General features: G+C 30.3%; 2 protein-coding genes across 17 annotated transcripts in view; one reads left to right on the top strand and one right to left on the bottom strand.

Annotated features, from left to right (window-relative positions):
- The first annotated feature begins 920 nt into the window (after positions 1 to 920).
- Positions 921 to 3326, top strand: Tctp (translationally controlled tumor protein). Its single transcript, XM_072908272.1, has 5 exons — positions 921 to 1068; positions 1482 to 1552; positions 1644 to 1831; positions 2257 to 2526; positions 2868 to 3326. Exons 1-4 carry the CDS (start codon positions 1041 to 1043, stop codon positions 2486 to 2488), a joined length of 519 nt encoding a protein of 172 aa, XP_072764373.1. The 5' UTR covers positions 921 to 1040; the 3' UTR covers positions 2489 to 2526; positions 2868 to 3326.
- Positions 3327 to 4346: 1020 nt separating this feature from the next.
- Positions 4347 to 23035, bottom strand: part of Usp (retinoid X receptor ultraspiracle) — a 103127-nt gene continuing 84438 nt past the window's right edge. For 15 of the 16 annotated variants that reach the window (XM_072908426.1, XM_072908427.1, XM_072908423.1 and 12 more), the window contains 3 exons: positions 13699 to 14005; positions 11888 to 12213; positions 4347 to 11137 (listed from right to left, as the gene is read on the bottom strand). In XM_072908426.1, coding sequence (XP_072764527.1) covers positions 10861 to 11137; positions 11888 to 12213; positions 13699 to 14005 — 910 coding nt within the window. In that variant the 3' untranslated portion in view covers positions 4347 to 10860. The remainder of the gene's footprint in view (positions 11138 to 11887; positions 12214 to 13698; positions 14006 to 23035) is intronic. The other variant, XM_072908425.1, reaches the window with a different exon arrangement.

The raw sequence follows: 23035 nt of genomic DNA, 5'->3' as shown, positions 1-23035 counted from the left end.
ATCTATAGAATGTAAAACATATTTTAATATCCTGTGAATCTCTTATGGACATCTTTTAAACATGTGTGCTGATAGGGAATGTATACTTTAAAACTGTATAATCAGACTTTTTAAAAATTGAAAGGAGAAGATTTAAAAAATCTGATTATGCGCAGTTTAAAGTACATTAAAAACCGTAAAACTTTTTTTATATCTCTTATCGTTTCGACGTTTATTTGCTCAGAAATATAAAAACCGATTTTTCTCAAAAAGGTGTTTTACTTCCTTAAGGGGATCCTAAACCAGTATTATTGATATTTTTAATATACCAAAATGTTTTTAAGGGTTGTATAGAATGATAAATTTTTTTCCACGATAAAAGTATACATCGAAACCTTTTCGGAACTTATGCAATCTTATGTTAATAAAGAAGAAAGTTAAGAAATTACAGTTTTTTTATCGGCTTCTAGAGCCAGATCGTAACAATAATTGCTTGATACAAACGTTTTGCGGTTTGTATCAATAAAATGAGATAGGTTCCAGATATAAATTACATGAAGGAATATTAATAAACTTTTAGATATGAGCTTAAAAGTCTAGATAAAAAACATTTCGTTGAAAAAAATCTTGTGCAGCAAAATGTTTTTACTAGACTTCTAAACTTATTTCTAAAAGTTCATAAATATTCCTTCATGCAATTCTTACAGTGGGAACCTAATTTTATTTTATATGTATACATTGCAACATTTATATTAAGTAAATATATTGTTATTAGATTAGATTTTGATTTTATTAAATAATTATTTCTATCGAAAGAATTAATACGTAAATAATTTTTATTAATATTTCTAAATGTACGATAATTCTGTTCAAATACGATAATTTTTCGCGCCACGTGCGACAAGCGCGCCCTCTTGGAATCTCTGGAATGCTAAGCGCGCTCAGGTTGGCACACACGTTCCGAGACGCTCGCTGAATCTCCTTCTTTTCCGGTACGCTCTGTCGGGTGACCGTGTCTTATTTAGTTTTAGCTGTAATTATATCTTTCTCCATCTTCCACAATGAGGATTTACAAGGATCTTTTCACCGGTGAGTAAACAAAATACGGTTCTCGCAATCGTATAAATCAGTTATTTTTTATTTTCCCAGTCGAGATTCGATAATAAGCGAGTAAAGAGTTTGAACAATGACATTTCGAACTTTCTCGATATTTCGATGAGAAATATTTCCAGATTATTTTTGGAAATTACCCGCAGTTTTGATATTTCATGATTAATTTGCACGATTATTATATTATATTACTTAGATTCTGATAGATCCACGATTATGAAATTCCTAACCTTTCCATATGTCCTTAATTCTTATGGTGCAAGAGTACACACACACATACACCATGTGCCATTCATTAATATAAGCTCTTGAATTCTGGAGGCTACATAAAATATAAATTTATAAGTCTACGTAAAATAATATATAATATAATACTCTATGTATGTTTTTAGGGGATGAAATGTTCTCTGATACTTATAAAATCAAGCTAGTGGATGATGTGCTGTATGAAGTATATGGCAGAGTATATATTTATTTATATATATATATTTATAAAATACTTTTTTTGGTATAGAAAACTTAGGTACTGAATATATACATTAACTATTTTTCAGTTAATCACTCGTAAAGCAGGAGAAGTTAATATTGCTGGTTTTAATCCCTCCGCAGAGGAGGCTGATGAAGGCACCGATGAGGTAGTAGAGTCTGGCGTTGATGTTGTATTGAATCACCGACTTCAAGAAACCTTTGCCTTTGGAGATAAGAAATCTTACACCTTGTATCTCAAAGATTACATGAAGAAGTAAGTATTATTTTTAAGTACTAGGGATTTTTATTTATTACATTAATGTTTTTAATGGAGAAATTAAGAAAAAGTGCTATTATTGTACATCTCAAAATGTATAGAGAATCAAAATATATAATATTTTTATTTATTATATAATAAATATTATATATAAATTAATATACTTATATTAATTATTATAAAGAAGAAATTATTGATATTTATTTAATTACTTAATTATAAAACTCAAATATGACTCATTTTAAATCATGTATATATATTTCTTATATAGACATAAATTTTCGTTTTAACAATTGTTATAACTTCTTAAAGAAAAAAATAAAGAGTAATAAAAAATAGTAAAATAATACAATTAAAGAATAATTTTTTTTTTTTACTTTTATTTAAATAAGTTTTATATATAAAATATGCTTTTTTTACAGATTAGTAGCAAGGCTAGAAGAAAAGTCACCTGATCAAGTAGAAGTTTTTAAAACCAATATGAACAAAGTTATGAAGGATATTCTGAGCCGTTTTAAGGAATTGCAATTTTTCACCGGTTGTTCAATGGACATTGATGGCATTGTGGGCCTCATGGAGTATCGTGAGATCGACGGCGAGTCTGTGCCTGTACTCATGTTCTTTAAACATGGTCTTGAAGAAGAAAAGTTCTAAGTAATTCTTAGATATTCAATAAAATGTGGACAAATTTTGTGAGTTATACCTTTATTTATCTATCTCTTATATGTTGTATTAATGTTAGTATTACTCATATTTAAACTATTTAAATCATGTGTTAAAAATTAACATGGACAAAAAATTGAGAGATAATGCGAAATGTAAATATTATATACATGTAAATATTCGTGACCAACACATTTTCTTTGTGTTTGCCACTGCACAAACATGTTAGATTAAATTGGCAAACAGATTCCCGCTGTGATATCTTTCTGACCACAGTGGCTAATATGAACCAGACATCTTTTATAATTTTAATATATTTTTTTTTTATTGTGGAACGAAATCTAATCTATCTTTCATGTGTTTTTTTCAGATAAACTGGAATCAAGACTGCACACATGCTAAAAAGCTGTGAAATTTAGTTAAAAATATAAGACAGTTCAATACTTCCAATCTTGGTTTACAATGCAATTAATTAAACATTACATAAAATTTAACATTAAATAAAATCCGTTATATAATTTCTCGATAAATAGTTGTAAATACTCTGTAACGGAAAAAGAAATGGCAACAACAGGAATCTTCGTAAAAATGTTTGTCACAGAAAGTGTTATATTGTTTGCGTTCTATGTCCAACTTATATATATATTAGACGATTTAATTTATATATAAAAAAATATATATATATGGAAGATGGGGAAAGAACTTGCAGCGATGGACTTACATCAGTGATGTAATATTTACAATTATTGTGTTGTAATGCTGATAATGCTGAACAATTTCTGAAACATATTCGACACATGTCCATCATAAATAAAAAATTTTTCCATAATTTTTTTATTTCTTTTATTACTTTTTTCCATGATTATTATTTATTTGGATCTTTCCTTTCTTCTTTGATTATCCCTTGTAAATCATCATGATGTAATATATGTAATTTATGTAAACTATTATATATACATATATATATTTGAAATGCATTTAAACAGATTTATATCCGTAGATTTTTATGAAATGTGATTATATTCCAGATGCTACTGTTATTTTATTCATTATGCGTTGAACTAACTTAGTTTTTTTTAAATGGCAAGAGCTATGTATATATTCGTCACGTGCTGCACTTGGTACATACATGTGTAAGCAATCTCATTGTACATTTCATTATAAATCTGACAACACATTGTGCGTGAAAGATACAAACTTTTTATTACCTCATAAGAAAACAAAAATATGATGCATGAAACTCATATCTGCTTCTATTAACAATAATAAATATATTGTAAGAAAAAATTAATCACTTTTGATTAACTTATTAAACGTGTGAGGGAAGATTTCAAGGAAAATTGCCCAGACAGTTCATAATCTTTATAAAATGTATACGAAATATTCATGACAATTATTTGAAGATTTTTATAAATATTTTTGTAATTTTAAATTAAACAGATCGCAAAGATTTATCATAAATATTCCAGAAAATGTTGGAGAAATATTTTCCAAATATTATGACTAATATTTTATTTCTTATTTTTACTATAAATAATTAAATAAAATATATTTTAATTATATATATATATATATATATATATATATATATTATTCAATTTCAAAAATTATATAAAATATACTAAAATAATAATTAAAATATAATATTTTAATTACTATTATATTTTAATTATATTATATTTTAATAAGTCAAATACAATTATTTTTATGATTTTTTCCTTTTAATACAATATTAATGTATTAAAAAAATAAATAGAAATATTTTATAATTTTTTTCATAAATATATATATATATATATATCGTGGTGCTGTCAACATGGTAAATGGTAGGAAAAAATACAGACGTCTCTTCACTTCATAAAAATATTATATTTAGATAAGTCAGAATAGACGATCTATCTCTTGGCGCGAAACCGTACATTATATATCTCAGGGATTGTTACTAGCCACATACTGTTGTACAAGTATACTCATAGCACATCACTCCCTTTGTTTTGCACATTCTTGCCGTCAACAATTTCTCATCCTCTCTTATTATCAATTTCTCTCTCTCTCTCTCTCTCTTTCTCTCTCTTTCTCTTTTTCGCTTGCTTCTCTTCTACATGTGATTCTTTCTCGCGTTTCTCTCTACATTGTGTATTACTTTATAATACCCTCATCTCTCGCTTTCTGTGAATATATTACTCTTATTCTCTCTTTAAAAAAAAAAAAAAAGAAAAACATTTGCTCTCTTCACCTGAGAACCTCGACGCCTCCGTACGTGATACTTTGCACATGTTCCGTACCGTTATATTTGAAAAAAGGTGTATGTTTACATTTACAAAAGCGTATCTTAGTAGTTTAGTAGTAGTAAATAGAGCATAAGTATGTGTGTAAAGACAGATTCTTTTTATAATCTACAATAGATGCGCGAAACAAAATGTCCTACTATAATAACATTATAAACCAAGTCGTATAACTTACAGATTAAAAAGATAAACTCTTGAGAGGGAGATGTACATACATACATACATATACATATATATATATATATATATATATACACACATACACACACATACATATAATATATTTATATGTAAACTATATTATAATTATATATAATTTATATATAATTTATATATAAAAATTATATATTAATTTTATATAAAGTATATATATAAAATTATTTATATATTTATATATTTATATGTATATATATATCTGTAATGCTTATGTATAAATATATATGTATAATTAATTATATTGCTTTGCTATCTACGGAGCACAACCATATATCGTGTCGTTGGTTATTAAAGCCAGTGAAATAAATTAATATCAATTTGCAACAGAGTATATATATATATATATATATATGTCATACACAACACGTCTCGCTCCGTTAAAATAAAAAAATTGAGAGAATCAAAAATCGTGATAGTTTGAAAATTTATGAAATGGAGCAATTGTCTGATAATGAAGAAGAAATGAAGCGATAGGCGTTCATTTGTGTGTATGTTCATGTCACGTGTCACGTATGATGTCACGTGTGTGCAATGCGTGTTCGCCGATTATTAATGAATTATCCGTAAAATGGAATGTTACATTCAACATTTATCGACATATACAATTAGTTCACGAGTATCTCCAATCAGTATTTTTTTTATAATCAGAATTCTACACAGTATCGTTTAAATATATTTAAACATTTTTTTTCACTCTCGTAATTTTTTATATTAATTTTATATTAATCCGAAATTATGAACGAACGTGTATGCCGTATATAAATGTGTTTCCCTTCTCCGAATGCGCGCAAACCAAGAAGAAATAAAAAAAGAAAAACTTCGAAGTATTCGACTTATATACGATAATATCCCAAAATAATATTTGATCAATAATGGCAGTCATACAAGTGTTAACTTATTAATTCTCTTAATTAGAGATTGCCCATATATGTAAATATTGTACGACGTTTATACATAGATGTAACATACTAGCTTACAGTTTAGCTCTTCTTTTGTTTAAAGGTACGGTATTTAGTAGGACACACCTGCTACTATTTGTTAAGTTGGGTACACCTTACGCGCTCGATAAGAATAAACAGTATATTTATTAATGTTATCGGTATCATTATTACTATTATCATTATTATCGTTAGTTATTACTATTATCGTTATTATTATTATTATTAAACTTATTTGTACTGATCTATGTAGAATGGGTGCGTAAAAGGGTTTCGGTTACGCTACAAAAAGATGCACCGTCTCTCTCTCTCTCTCTCTCCATGCACACACACACGCACACACGCACACACGCACACACGCACACACACACACACACACACACACACACACACACACACACACACACACACACACACACACACACACACACACACACACACACACACACACACACACACACGCACGCACGCACGCACGCACGCACGCACGCACGCACGCACGCACGCACGCACGCACACACGCACGCACATTTGTTTCAAATACTGAAATGATATTTCATCATACTGTAAAGAGAACTTTGCAAAACAAGTATATGTTAGTTAGAGATGTGTCATATTTTCTCTTGAAGTTATTACAACGGAAGAGAAAAAAAAAAAAAAAAAAAAAAAAAAAGAACGGCATGCAACACAGGAAAAACATAATTGTAATACCCAGCGGGTCCGCATAAGTACAAAAGAGACAAAAGCAAAAGAGAGGTACAATACATGTAGATATAAAAAAAAAAATTAAAATATATACGTCAATTGCTGTACAGAAAAAAAATAGTTTTATACAGCGCACCCGATTCTTCCGCTCTATATAGGACACTGTGTGTTATTATAATAAGGTAAGACTGTATTATACTACACACAATTTGAGCATCGTACCATTTCAATGATGATACTTCAAAGAAGTATGGCAAAAGCATTTAAGTTTATATATATTAAAAGTATATACTACATATACAGGGTGAGAAAAAAGTATGGAAATCCTTAAAAATCTCAAAAAATATATAACTTTTACAGAAGAAGAATCTAAGACAAGAGTTATTAATTCTTTTTCATTTACTTTATATTTTATATTAAAAAGTATATCATGACAAACTTTAAAATATCTCAGGAAATTCTTAGTCGAAATAAGTATTATCATAGTGTTTTATCATAGTGAGGAAAGCTCTCGAGATAAGCTGCAAGAATATGCAATTAAAAATAGGGTGTTCCATTTAAAAAATTGATTGACCTTTACGTGACCTTCACGCGAGTATTCTAGGTCAAATCAGTGACACCATCTTATGTCCCTCTCGAAATCATAAAATTTTTGTCTGAAACATTTTTCTGCAAAACTTATATTTTTCGAGATTTTTCAGGGTTTCCATACTTTTTCCTCACCTTGTATACTTTTTCGACATACATACACATACACACACACACACACACACACACACACACACACATATACACACATACACACATGATCCAGTATCCCCGAATATACGATGCTTCACGCGCAAGAAGCTCAATGTGTTAATTTATGCTTTAGTAGACATCATAAAATCACACGGCATTCCAAAGATCACTCTTTTAAATCCTCTTACCTTATATAAATGTATATCTGAACGCAGGACATAGTTCATTAAATCTGTGTCGCTCTCTACCTTTGTTTCTACTCTTTTTCTTTTTCCTGATTACTACTGAGGTTGTATCGTGTATTTGTATTTGTGAAAGAATTCGGTGTTTATATATATTCATATATTATTTATAGATATATGTATAGATATTTCCGTTTCTTTTTTTAACATTTATATATTTCATTTATGAAACTTCATTCACAGGTAGCATTCGCGCCCACCAATCCTAATGGTCACTTACAGCGTTGTTTTTTTAAATATTTTGTGAGGAATTTGAAGAGGTGATCGCTAGTCGCGCGATTGTTCAGAGGTAATTTTGGTCAGGTGCTTTGTGTCAATAATAAAAGTAACGTGTTGAAATAACAATTGTACAATCAAATAATAAATTGGCAAATATATATGTGTATATATATATATATAGAGAGAGAGATATATATTATATATATATATATATATATATATATATATGTATGCATAGAATCTCGCTTTAATATGTGTGCGCTCCTACTTAATAAATCAAAATGACTCGAATTACTATATATATTGAGAAATTAAATCGATTTATACATATATTGCTCCTGCGTCCGCATTAATACACGTAGTTCTTCGCCTTCCCTGAATGCTCTCGAGAAAATATTAAACAAAAAAAAAAAAACAGGCATCTGAAATGAATAGTAACTCCAGTATGTTATAAAAAAAATTATGAATTTAATAATTGTGTTTGTTTTTTTCACGGTACGCATAACATTAAAAACTCTCATCAAGTAGATAACAATAACCAACAACTAACAATCGTAGGCATTCACGCAAAAATAGAAATATGTTTAATAATATACAATAATATTATCATAATTTATATTACTGAAGTAAGTATGATCATTCCCTTACTATATTTCTAGAGTAGTAGAGTAAATCGTGTCCAATGATTTGAGCTGAAGGAGTCGGAAATCCGTATCAAGTATTTGTACAATATTCGCGCAATGAAACAATATATACTCCGCGTTTTTCAGTTAAAATAAAAAAAATAACATTACATTTCTTTGAATATTATTTTACAACATAATTGTGTTACATCATATTTAATTGTATACATAATTGTCAAACTTCATAAATTCATTAAAAATATCGATAATTTTTTATATTATAAAAAACTTTACGTATATATTGATTAAATGAATAAAAATATTATTATATAACACATTTAAAAACTTTTTTTCCAAACGAAGAACCAAGTCAACATAAATGTTGACATAAAACTATTAAAACCCGACTATTGTGTAAATTATATCGATATTAATTCGATTTTTCAAGTAGAAATAGTTAACAGATAGTGTAATAAATATAGTTAACAATCTCGAGAAAAATATATATATATATATATATATATATATATATATATATATATATTTCATGCATATTTTTATACATATATATAACATGTAAATTTAGAAAATAAACGATTGAGCAAATACTTGTCTTGCTTTATATAATTTATAAATCCGTATCTATCAGCTCGCATCATGTGACACGCGATTCTGTAAATTACTAACAACGAGAGTAGGGTTCTATCTTAATTCTGTCCACGATCAGTTAATCCTTACGCTAGATTTATAGTATATAATTATACATCTTGCAAGAGCTTTCTCTTCGAAAGCTCTTGCATCTTCGTTTTTTTATCTGCTTTCATCGTGCATTGAACATTCTCCAGGGGAAACAAATCTCACTACCAGTGTAAACTATAAAAAAAAAGTTCTAACTCTACTATTTGCTGCCATGTCGAATTTGTACGAGACATAGAAGACAGCACTGTAAAGTATACAATATGAATTTGTCACATTAAAGTTAAAAGTCTGCTTAAAAGAAAGTTAACGAAACAGATCCGAGTATGTATAATATATAATATATATATATATATCGAGCGTGCATTCAATCGAAAGAAACAGAGAGATAAACGGAAACCCTAACACCTTGAAAGCAAATACTTCATTCGCACGCTCCGATATTAGCAGAGTTATTGCAATTCCAATATTTCACGTCACGGACACATGCTATATAAAAAAGAAGGGGCGCGAAGGGGGCTACATAATGCGTATTTAATATAATTAATAATGAATTAGTAAGTTCGTTTTTTCCTATAGGCTAAAATACAAAACAATAAATTACCGTTAAACTCGCGCACTGATGCAAGTGTATGTATATATATCAATATGCAAATAGTGGCTGTTTTAAAGTAACGATCCGAATCGAGGCAGAGTTGGAATGTAAAAGGTGTCCGAGAACTCGCGAGCACAGATCGCGTCTTCATCGAGCTCGCCGAAAGTTAGAATCGCCAAAAAACGATCCAGAACGAGAGAGACAGAGAGAAAGAGAGAGAGAGAGAGAGAGAGAGAGAGAGAGAGAGAAAAAGAGAGGGGGAGAGATAAAAAGGGAGAGAGGGGGGGAGAGAGAGAGAGAGAGAGAGAGAGGGGGAGGGAGATAAAAAAACAGAAAAGAGACCGAAATGTAAGAAAGTGCAAAAATAGAAAAGAAAGAAACAATCATTCTAGGAACTTCTGTTGAAAAGTGCAGTCCCCGACGAAGACGCGATGTCTGTCCGAAACAAGGATCGATCGTCGGCGCGAAATGTCGCGATGGAAACACGATTTTCGCTCGGATAATGGCACGACACGTGTCACAAATTAAAGAGGCAGCGATTGTTGTGTGCGTAGATAAAATTATTTTCCTACAGCTTTTCGTAAATCAAAACGTCGTTGATTTATTCATCAAATGGATAAGACTAAATTTTCTATCAATCTTGCATTTATAAGCCAATCTTCACACGTTATTGTAATAAATTTAATAGGTTTGACAAATTGTCTGATTACCGATTGTCAGTTTCAAAAGCCCGAATTATATTCTATCGTACTAAAATCTTGACGTAGTCAATAAGGACTGCCTCCTTACGCTGGATACGAGAGTCGCTAAGCTTTAACAAAAACATAAATAGCAGGACAGAAGGAAAGGAAGGGGAGAAGAGAGGAGATAGGGATGGTGGTGAAGAGAAGTAAGTAAATTCCATCTCGCTCGATGCGCGATAATTTTATATTGTAACGCAGCAGAGAGAGGCGTCACAATACAGTAATTGTCTAGCATCCCGAATGAGAAAACTCGATACGGACTCGAATGCGGGCTCCTATTCTCTCTTTCGTAGTCTTCTTCCTCCTCTTGGTTTTTCACAGATCGGTGTGCCCGAGGACGCGGCACACCTTCTGCTCCTAAGGATCCGACGGTGACTCCAGCATCTCCTTGAGGAAGTCCTCGACCGCCCGTTCCTCGCCGAGGAGCTTGAAAAAGAATAGGTGCTCCAGGCACTTGAGGCCGATCGAACGGATGGATGGCAGGCGGAGCAGCAGTTTCGCGAACCTCCCCGGGTCGTCCGGCCAAGATACGCGAGTGTATTCCTCCAGAGCGGCGTAGATCTTTTCGCGCAGGACGGCAACTTCGTTACTGGACTTCAGACCTCGTACATCGGGATTGAAGAGAATAATGGATCTGTACACACACCGATAAAATTTTAGCGAAAGACATTCGATTCCATTAATTAAAATCTAGTAAAAAAACCTCTGAGATATTGAATATAAAAATTAAACATATTATTAATAATATCCTTAATAATTTTATTAAATATAATAAATTATATATAATTATTAATATAATTTATTTATTAAATAATAATAATTAAATATTATTAAGAATATATTAATAATTATATTTTATTATTATTATTATTATTTAATAATTAAATTATATATAATTATTAATATATTATATTTAACCCTTAAACTGAACACGTTTTTTTGGCACCGTAATCCTGAACGCGTGGGTAGCACTTTACACTGAATGAACTGTTTAATTTGTCCTTTCATTTATAAGTCCCTTTTGACATAAACTTTTTTTTTTATAAGTTTCCAACCTCGAGATTTTATTAATATTTTTTTAAAACAATGGATTAAAATTGACACGGACAGGAAAGATCCACGTGTTCAGTTTGAGGGTTAATAATATTATTAAAAAAAATTGTCACACAAGAGAAATGCATTTATTTCCTTGGCTTTTATTAGCCTTTTATTTTCTCTCGATTTTTTATTGAATTAACTATTGTATTTAACAAGATCATGGACGAAGGTGCGGAATATCTTAGAATTGAAGGAAAAATAGTGTAAAGAAAAAAGAAAAAAGAAACCCACTAGTAAGATTTCTATTTCTAAAGTTGTCGGTCAAAGACGACTCTTGCCACGTTACCTAAGGCATCCGAGTTCGGTCCTGTCCATTTTCATCTCGCGCATCTTCGACACCAGTTCCGAGAGCACGCGATCGAATATCGTGATCACGCCCGCCTGTTGCGCCGAATCTCGACGCACCGTGGCGCCCGTTGCCAGAACGATGCTGTCCTTCACCTCGATGGAACGATAGGAGAAGGCGGCTATTAGCAATTCGTTCCAACCAGCCTTGAGCAGAAGCATTTGATCCACCAGCGGCAATGATGTAAAGTGCGGGATGTGCTTTGCCCATGTCACCAGCTGGAACAGTTGTGTGTTGGAGACGTTGCAAATGTGCGAGACTGCGTTCTGCACATCATAAAAGATGTCAGATTAGCAGGACTCGCACTCCCTATTTTTTTTATTATAGAGGAAAAGAGGAATTTTTTTTATGAAAAAATGGGAAATTGATTTAATCGATGAAAAAGTCATATATATATATAAATCAAAGAACTTTAAAGTGATAAGATTTATGTATTTTAGAAATAGTATTTATTATTGGGAATAAACAACAGAATTTTAGTTACACAACTTTAATAAAATCTATATTAGATTTGTTAAGGTTTTAACGTTTTACTTGACTGTTTATAAAATTGATAAAAATACGTTTCTTTACTTTAATGATATACAATGTAATAGATACCTACAAAATGCTACATTTTATATATCGCAGAATTATATGTACATTGCTCGCTATTCAAATTACATTTATTTAATCAGACAAAAGAAGACGAGACAAGAAAAATAAACGAAAAACAAAAAATTAAAAATTATATATTTATGAAATAATTAATTAAGTAATTTAAAAGATGATAACTCATATTATGTTACTCAATACATATGATAAACATAAATTAATTTTTTTATAATTATTTTTATAATTTATTTTTTTTATCTTTGGCATATATATATATATATATTATATTGTATTGTATTAGCATTAGATAGAGACACGTTTTAAAAGCAATTATTTTTTGTTACTTATTCTTTAATTATTTTTAGACCTTAAGTCTTTTGTTTACTTCAGTCTCAATAAGTTGAGATTTTCTTTTTTTGTACTTTTTCTCTCAATTTCTCAACTTTGATTCTTTTTCTTTATTTCTGAGATTTTCTAGACTCGATATCAATTCTTGAAAAACTATTTTGCTGATCCATAGACTTAGCTGACTTTCAATATTTTGCATCGATTCAGATTTTTAAGACAAATGTGCTGATCATGTATTAATTGTAGAAGAAATAGAGGAAAAAAGGGGAGAGCAATAAAAAAAGAGGAGACAAGGGAAAGAGTACGAGCCGTGGATTATCGGAACAAGCGTTTTTGATAAATAAAAGAAACAGAGCGCCGTTTCAAGACCCAAACAGCTAAGTTACATACATCACGCCCTTCATAAAAATTTCTATTTATATGTAAAATCATATTTTATATATAACATAATAATATATAATAATATATGATAATGTTATATTTTATATATAAATTTATATATTTATTAAAATATATATTGTTAAAATTATTATTAAATATTATGTATATTATTAAAATTCATATTATATATTTATATTTATATTATAAAATTTATATAAGATCTAGTTTTCTCTCTATATTAAATAATTTTAATTATATAAAATTAATCAAGAGACGGAATGTAATTAATTATTGATGCAATCCTTCTATGATATATATACATTTAAACACATATTATTGTTATTATTATTATTATTATTACTAAATTAAAAAATTTTTTACATTGTTTCCTCCTTCGCGCGAAAAAAAGGGTCCGCGCGAATAATCACCTCATAGTTTCCCAGATGCTCCATCTTACACTCGACCCGTTTCTCCGCCTCGAGGATGCGGTCGATTGGCATCTCTGTGTTCGAATTGCTCGTACTCTCCACCTCGCTCTGATCTCGTTCCTTAGTGCGTTGACGTTCCTCCTGCACCGCCTCCCTCTTCATCCCCATCGCCAGGCACTTCTGGTACCGGCAGTATTGACAGCGGTTTCTCTGCCGCTTGTCGATGATGCAGGACTTTTCCTCGCGACAGGCATATGACAGATCCTTACGCACGGTCCTCTTGAAGAAACCCTTGCAACCCTCGCAACTGAAAGACGAGAGTACATTTCAAATGTGTAATGACAACGCAGCAAACATTACAAAGCTCCATTATGTTGCAGTTTTATTTCAAAATGTAATTCAATTGCGATCATTAAACAAGATTGCAGAACCGTGAATAAATAATTAACGAGGTGTGTCTACTCAAATTTTGTAAAAAAAAAAGTCTGATTTTTCAGATATTTTTGCTCAAAATTCTAGATAAAGAGAATATTAAAAAAATTTTTTGGTGCAATTTTTTAAAATAAGTTTTTTTATTTTTTTAATGATACGTTTTTTTAATCATTAAAAATTACAAAGAATATGTACTGTATTTTTTTTTAAGAATGAGCATATATTATAAATACCAGAGGTAGCTCTATATTTATAATATATTTTAAAGATATCATTTATAACTTGACTCTTATTGTTGACTGCTTACAATATGTATAAAAGAAAAATTATCAACGAGAAAATTTTTGAAAAAATTCTATGAGAATTCTTTAATTTTTTTTTATGTGTTAAAAGAAATCTCTGAGAATTCCAGGTTTTTTAAAAAAAGTAGAGCTTTAATTAAATTTTTCGCTTTGGAAATTTAATCCCAGAAAAGTTTAAAGATAAAGCGAAGAGTATATATCGGGTTGAAAAGAATTATTTGCTGCATCATGACAATTATTCCGCTATCGACTCGCATGAAAGATGAATCACGATCGACTTTAGTTCAGCGATAATGATATTTACAGCATCATTAGTTTCTTTCTATGTTGCATGCAGTTTTATGCAATTATTCTATTTTAGTTATCAAGATAACATAAGATCGTTTATCAAGCAAATCGTACGCTATATTTCAACTTTAATTGATTCCGGAATTATTGTACATTGTTATATCACAGTTTTATATTTTTGCAATTATTTAAAATATGCAATATTTATAATAAATATACCTGGTGTCTATTCTAAAATGAATCACGGAATTGGGTAGATAAGATTAAATTTTGCGCTTAAAAAAGGTATAAAAATTTTCCAGATAAACAGGATTGTTTGGATTGTTTCGAAGGAAATTAATTAAATTTTGTCGCACTATTACAATTATTACGGCATCCAAACGCGTGGAAAAATGTGAATCACGATCGACCATCTCGTATTTCGCAATAACACCGCTTGAATTCGCCGTACGATTTGTTGGCACTTTTCCTCTCGACGTTTCTTACACCAGTCTCTACGACCTGCATCGGATAAAGTACCGCAGGTTTACGACTCCTCGCGTCTAATTCTTACAGCGAACAGCTGTCGTGAACAATAAGCGCGTAAATAAAAGATTCATCGTCCATTGTCAGAAATTTCTCACGTGTATGTGTGTGACGTAAGATTAAATTTTGCGAAAAATAATTTCGAAACATTTTTTTTTCTCTCCTTCATTGCACATCAGTTGATGATTGAATTATTGATCCAAACAATAGCGGCACTATGTATATCGAGATTACATCACTGCAACCACGCAGTGCATAAATTATTTATATGTAGTAATTTTCGTAGACGCAAAGAAGAGAGAAACGTCATTCGCTTTTTCTACGTCATATTTTAAGAAATCGCGAACAACATCATTCAGTCGCGGTTGTTGTCGCCGAGAGAGAGAGAGAGAGAGAGAGAGAGAGTTCGCGATCATCAACGGTTCCGTGAGTCACGGCCCGCTCTCAGGGTCGTCGTTTTTAAAGTTTTTGGAACGTCTCCAGAAATCTCTACCATCGGAGCCAGAAAAGCGGCGGCGAATTCCGCGGCGGAGAATTTATTTTCGCTGCAGATATACATACATATGTATATATGTATATATCTGCAACGCGTACGTATTTTCGCGATTTCGCGGGAAGCCCTCCTTCTTCGTTCGTGGTTGACAAACGAAACGACGCCACATATTCTAAAAGCGCTATATCCTACCCAGCAGAACCAAACAGTGGCATTAAATTCCGCTGTCATCTGCTAAACCTGGATAAAGCTCGCGCGCGACTGTAACAGATATACGTATACGTCTTTGTTACAAATCTACAGGGCTCGCGATTAACTTGAATGATGTAAATTAAGCGAAATTAAATTTTCTTCCGATTATTTTTGTTCATAAAAAACTGCCTAAAAATTAATCACACATTTTTGTCCCAGTTTTCAGAGCTAGATGTTTGAAAGTAATTTTTCAGACAACCAGAGTGTCTTAATCGTCAGAGTCATTTTTTAGAAAGTTTAAACAAAATTTAGACGTTCTTCTGAAAATTTGAACAATGTGTCTGAAATTTTTTGTTTTCTTACAGACACACTGTTAGAATTTTTGACAAATTTTTTTTTTTCAGTAAAGTTCATGTCTGAATTTTTAGACATAAGCGATGCAAATTAAATAAAATTGAATATTCTTTAGATTATTTTTATCTACACTGTAACAAATTGCCTAAGAATTCAAACACGTTTTTGTTTAAATTTTTCTCAAATTATTTTTTGTCTCCATTGTAAAAAGATGTCTAAAAATTTAGGCAAACTGTTGTCTGAATTTTTTTATCTAACCGTGTGAAAATAATTTCAGACAACCAGTGTTTTAATCATCAGAATCATTTTTTTGAAAGTTCAGAAGAATGTGTGAAAAGTGAGACATTCTTCTGAAAATTCTTAAATAATCTAAAAATTCGATAGTGTGTATGAAGTTTTCTTACAGACATACTGTTTGAATTTTTAGACAAAATTTTTTCAGAAGAGTATCTAAATTTTTAAACATTCTTCAGCTTGAATGATGCAAATTAAGTGAAATTAAATTTTCCTCAAATTATTTCTGTCTATACTGTAACAAATTGCCTAAGAATTCAGACACATTTTTGTATGAATTTTCAGATCCAGGTGTCTGAAAGTAATTTCAGGCAATCATCAACAACCTGTTTTAATCATTAGAGTCGGTGTTCTGAAAGTTTAGAAGAATGTCTGAAAATTCAGACACTTTTCTGCAAATTCTATCTAAAAATTCGGACAGTGTGTAAAGTTTTCTTACAGACATACTGTTTGAATTTTTAGACAAAATTTTTTCAAAAAAATATCTGAATTTTTAAACATTCTTCAGCTTAAATAATGCAAATTAAGTGAAATTAAATTTTTCTCAAATTATTTCTGTCTATACTGTAACAAATTGCCTAAGAATTCAGATACATTTTTGTATAAATTTTCAGATCCAGATGTCTGAAAGTAATTTCAGGCAATCATCAACAACCTGTCTTAATCATTAGAGTCATTGTTCTGTAAGTTCAGAATGTCTGAAAATCCAGACACTCTTCTGAAAATTTGGACAGATAGAATTTTTTCAGAAGAGTGTAAACGCTCTTCTGAAGTTTCAGAAGATTGATTCTGATGATTAAGACAGATTGTCTGAAATTATAATATTTTTAGATACTTCTCAGATCTGAAAATTCAGGCAAAATTCACACTGAATTGTTAGACAACTTTTTACAGTGTTTATTTAACTTCTCGTGTTTTCCAAAAATAAGGTCACGTTTATTTACCGCGACAAAGTGAGCATCATACAATATTTACATGGCATCTTTAATGAGCCTCTTGCGAAATTAATTCGCGCGGCAGTCAAGGCGCTAAAAGCCGCTATCTCAATCGATGCATAATTCGCAGGATTTGTCGAGACGAGAATCGCGCTCGTAAGGCGTATTCTCGTGAAAGTGATAAATTGAGGATAAATCAAGCGGCGTATATATTGTCTGACTCGCGGCGGAGAATTTCCCCTTGTTTCGAGAATCTATACAGAGTCTGAAACTAAGACAAACGATACGACCCGCTAATCTCGTGGATTTTGCGAAACATCAAAATATCCCGTTTCCTCCGCGGGAAGACAACGCGTCTATCGAAACGATGCCCGGGATTTAAGAGACGACCATGTTATTGTGCAACGCGCGTCTCCCCCAAATTACGCCGTCGATCGCAACACACGCGTCACGTTAATAAAGTATATGTGTAATGCTACGTTAAACAACGTCAAGACTCGGATATCCGAGCCATTAAACGCCAGCGTTAATAATTAGCGATTAAAATAACCAGGGTGGCTACTGTCTAGAAAACTACCTGCAATTCTCAGGGATATCCTTTTGCATCTGGAAAAAAAAAATTTGCATGGAATTTTCTTGAAACTGGGGGAATTAAAAAAAAATTCTCTTTGATAATGTTTTTATATTTTGTAAGCAATTTGTAGACAAGCGAAATTATGAATTATGCGTTTAAAATATATTTTAAATATATACGTCTATATTTTTAATATATGTCTATTAAAAATATATCTATTAAATATTAAATATATCTCCATTTATATATTCAAAGTCTTAACAAAATAAAAATAATTAATTACACGGTACATATTCTTTTTATTGTAATTTTAGGTAATAAAAAAATGAAAGTATGTTACGCAAATGAAAAATGTTTATCTTACAAAAGTTATTCAACTAATATTTTTAGTACATTTATAAATGTAACACTTAAGTAGCTTAAAATAATTAGTGATTAAAATGACCAGGATGGCTACTCTCTGGAAAACCTGGAATTTTTAGAGATTTTTTTTGTATCCAAAAAAAAGGGAATTCTCATGGAATTTTTCTAAAACTTGAAGAATTAAAAAAAAATTTCTTTGATAGTGCTTTTATATCGTAAACAATCTATAAATAAGCGAAATTATAAATTATGTGTTTAAAATATATTTAAGATATAAATATATATACATTTTATATATATTATCTATTAAAATATATATATATGTATATATATGTGTCTATTAAGAATAATTAATTATACATATTCTTTTTATTGTAATTTGTAGTGATAAAAAAATGAAAATGTTATGCAAATGAAAAATGTTTATCTTATTATTCAGCCAATATTTTTTTACTACATTTGCAAATGTAACACTTAAGTAGCTTTGTTTTTCCTTTCACCAAACGTGTACTTAATAAAAAAAATATTACTTTAGAAAATTGCATAAAAAAATCTTTAAAATATTTTCTTTGTCTGGAATTTTAAATAAAAGTACTTGAAATTTTTAGGGAACTTTTCTACAAAATTTTTGTGAATGTCGACTCTGAAAGTGGATGAGGTGTCGAAAGAGATTACGATCTTCTTTATTTCGAAAACTTAAACGCGTGCAATTATATATCCATCAAGATGCCATCGTAATTTTCTTTTCGCTCTTTCGCGTCATCGTAACTAATCTCTCTAATCGAACGGACTTTACTTTTCCACAATGTTGGCTAATTTGCGACCCGATCATGATGAGCAAAGGCTCGGCGTTACAACACCGTGTCCTTAATCGCCATGTAAGTGCGGGAGAAGAGGAAATTCCCTGCATTAAATAACATACAATAATGATAAACTAGCGCTTTTCCAACATCAGCTGATACGAGATGCTAAGACACTATTGGATGATTGGACAATAGTGCTGGATGATACAATAGTTCCAATAGTCGAGCTTCAGCATCGGGAATTGCATCGCGTATCTCTAGACGTGGGCGGGGCAGCGCACGTGATGCAATTTCTGGACCACCGTGGCAGCCGTTTGATCTCGCGGAGTTTATGCGAAAGACAAATATTCATGACACGAGACACGTGTAGAGCCACTCGACTGCGCTAGTTCTCCCACTCTCTCTCTTTCCTTCTTTATCGTGGAAGACCTTCGGTGCCATATGCACGAATAACGTTGACACAGAAGTTGCACGATGTATGTTTCATAGTTTTTTTCACGCGAACGCGGGAAATTTCATCAGAAAAGATAGAGCTTCACGGTGCCCGTTTCGTTTGATGCGAAAAGTAAACAGGCAATGCATCTCAAGTCGATAACAATTTTTAACGTACTACACGCTTCTCAATTATAATCAAAATGTTTTTAATTTAATTACGCGCCCTGTCGAGTCTAACGTCTAAAGTATAAAAAATTGCTGGTTTTTAGGAATTTTTTTAAAGAATATTATAGAAATTGATCTTTTTAATGTTTTACATATATTTTTTTGTTAATATACATTAATTAAACATTTATTAGTGTTTTACTACTCAGCAAGTAAAATATTAGCTGAATAGTAAGATATTAACTCAGAATTTTTAAATTTTTGATATTTACCTTTTTTTATTTAATATATAGTTGTTGTTTCTCGAATAATTGTTTGAAATAAAAAAAGTCGGTTTAGATTTATTCTGTAGAATATTTTTAGAATAATATAACCTAATTAAATTTAATTAGGAAAAATTAAAAAATAACAAAGCACTTTTAAAAATTAGATATTTTAATTTTGCCGAAATTTTTTCACTTTTTGAAAATCAGAAAAATATTAAATATTAATTTTTTAAATTTTTATTTGATTCAATGTCCCAAAAATATTCTGCCAAATAATACTGAACCAAATTTTTTCTAGGAGTTACATGTCACCATCGTTTTTTAACGTGCTAAAGGTAGTTCGTATTAAAGAAAAAAAAACTAAATATCCAAGATTTAAAATTATTTTTTACTATTTAAAATATGAATAAAAATATATATAAAACGCCACGAAGGAAAAGAAATTTTTAATATTCTTCAAAAATTTCTAAAAATCACAAATTTTTAATATTATTAGATTATATTGAGCCTTTAATTATTGAACATTTTGATTCTGATTATATATTTATATATACATATATAATTTTTTAATTAATATTATAAATTATCTGATAATTATATATTAATATATACAATTTTTTCGTACTATTCAAGTAGTATAAAGAATTGATGATTTTAGAAATTATTGAAGAATATTAGAAATTAATCTTTCTGGCATTTTATATATATTTTATTAGTAGACCTTTAAATTACAAAGAATATTAAATAAGCAATTGCGCGCTGACTTTTTCATTGATGTTCTCATCCGTAGGACCATTTGATACTGAAATTAATTCAAACAGGACAAAAGCCCTTGGAGCCGCTTCGATGGCGAATTACCATGAAATTGAAATAAAATAACTCCGATGCAAGAGAGAAAGGGGGGAGGGAGAAAGAGAAAGTTTTCAACATATATATACTCTCTCTCTCTCTCTCGTATTATGTGCGTCGAACAGAGTTTGCGGCACATTTAATCCGTGAGAAATGAGCACGGCGTGTCTCGTAGCGAGGAAAGGAACGCGAAAATAAAAGTGAATTCTCGCGCGAATCTTCTCTAACAATAAGCGGCTACGTGCGTTTACTCCGGCATTGTGCGTGTTTATTACTGCGCAATTTACGGTCGAGGGCATCGCATGACAGTTACACATTACACGCGCAACGTGTTAGCACGCCCAAATGTTGAAGACGCGATCAGTTTTTGTCGGGTGGCGTAGTCCCTAATTATGAGCCGAGAGAAGATGACTACGAAATAGGGAGTTTGCATGATTTTAAAACACATTTGCATTTTATAATTTATATATAGTTTTAAATGTAATTACTTTTTTCGTAATTTTTTAGTGCAAATTAAGCGAGAAAATCAATAATAAAAATTACATTATTTGAAATTGTCGAATACGATCCGGAAACGACCGAGTCCTCCCGAACGCGATGTGACGTCACAGTGCAATATCTGCATTCGGGGAGACACTAATAGCGCTAAATAGCGTAAAATAGCGTCTTCTCAAACCTAACCAATATATACAAAGTGATAACACACTATTTTTATTTATTAAAATATTCAGTTATTGTGAAAATGGGCAAAGGTAACACGTACAAAACCTGTTTTCTACCTCTATGTAAAAGTACAACAATTAAAACACCCAATAAATTGTTTTTCTTTGTACCTCGAGATCAAGAATGATCGAATATCGCGATACAGAATACAGAAAACAAACGTTTGAAACTATTGCACTGTGACATCACGCACTCCAACCAATCAAAATCGTTTTCTCACAATTTAAATTTTATTAAATTTTAATTAAATTTTTTAATACCTTTCCATTGATTAATATTTAAAATTTTCTTATAAATAAATTTATGATAATATATATTTAAATTACATATATAAAAAAATGTATTTTCTTTTTAATGCAAACTCCCTATTGCCCGCGTTATTTTTCATGAGATTAATTAAGTTTCCGCAGAGGTAAACTCGTTGCATCAAAATCGAACGTCGTGGATTCGATACGAATTCAATCTCTTTTCCATACGATACACGACGTAATGAAATTATATAAAATCTTAATAACAGTCCGCATGATATCCTTGTCGGAGATTTTTGACAAACATTTGTTGAGGTGTGTAAATCTTTTGTAAAAAAATTTTCCGAAAATTCCCTGATCTTTCAGGTATTTTTATTCAAATTTCAAATAAAGAGAATATTTAAAGATTTTTTTTTCATATGTTCTAATTAAAAATAAAAATAATTCTAATTAAAATTAAAAATAATTTTTTTTATTGTATACGTTTTTCTAATGCTTTTAACTGATACAAAAAAAGAAAAAAAATCCACAGATTTACTTAAGTTTCAAGTTTGCTAAATTTGCAAATGTACTGAAAAAAAAGAAAACCAAATAGAAATAGTTATTTTTGTAAAATAAACATTTTTCACTTGCATAACATTTTTTTATTTCTAAAAATTATAATAAAAAATATCTACATATTCAATAGTTTATTAAAACATTTTAAAACAATTCCCTGCTGCTCAATAAAATTCTACGAGAATTCCTCGATTTTTCCAGATACAAAAGAAATTCCTCATAGTTCCAAGTGGCAAATCTTTTATTATGTTTTTATTAATTTTTATCACATCTTCCAAAAATAATGTTGGAATAAATAATAAATAAAATCTTTGCTGCTAAATAAAAAAGATAAATTTTTATTTTACTTTAAATTAACTAATAATAATATTCCCTTATTAAGAGGAGAGAAAGAAAGAGAGAAAAACGTCCAGTAATTATTTTTGCCAATCTCAAAGGCATTCCATCGGTCAAAGAAGAATGAACAGCACTGGGTTAAAGGGTTAATTAGTCGCCACTGGAGCAAAGTGCCTATATACAATGAGGGGGGACCCCCCCT

Source organism: Anoplolepis gracilipes, chromosome 16 (genome assembly GCF_047496725.1).
Source record: "Anoplolepis gracilipes chromosome 16, ASM4749672v1, whole genome shotgun sequence".
Taxonomy (NCBI): domain Eukaryota; kingdom Metazoa; phylum Arthropoda; class Insecta; order Hymenoptera; family Formicidae; genus Anoplolepis; species Anoplolepis gracilipes.
This window is presented reverse-complemented; position numbering and strand designations above follow the sequence as displayed.

Bases quoted from the DNA above. Each gene is read 5' to 3' on its own strand.
- Tctp (XM_072908272.1), top strand. From the start codon at position 1,041: ATGAGGATTTACAAGGATCTTTTCACCG. The intron at 1,069-1,481 runs GTGAGTAAACAA...GTATGTTTTTAG, and splicing joins TTACAAGGATCTTTTCACCG to GGGATGAAATGTTCTCTGAT. The intron at 1,832-2,256 runs GTAAGTATTATT...CTTTTTTTACAG, and splicing joins CTCAAAGATTACATGAAGAA to ATTAGTAGCAAGGCTAGAAG.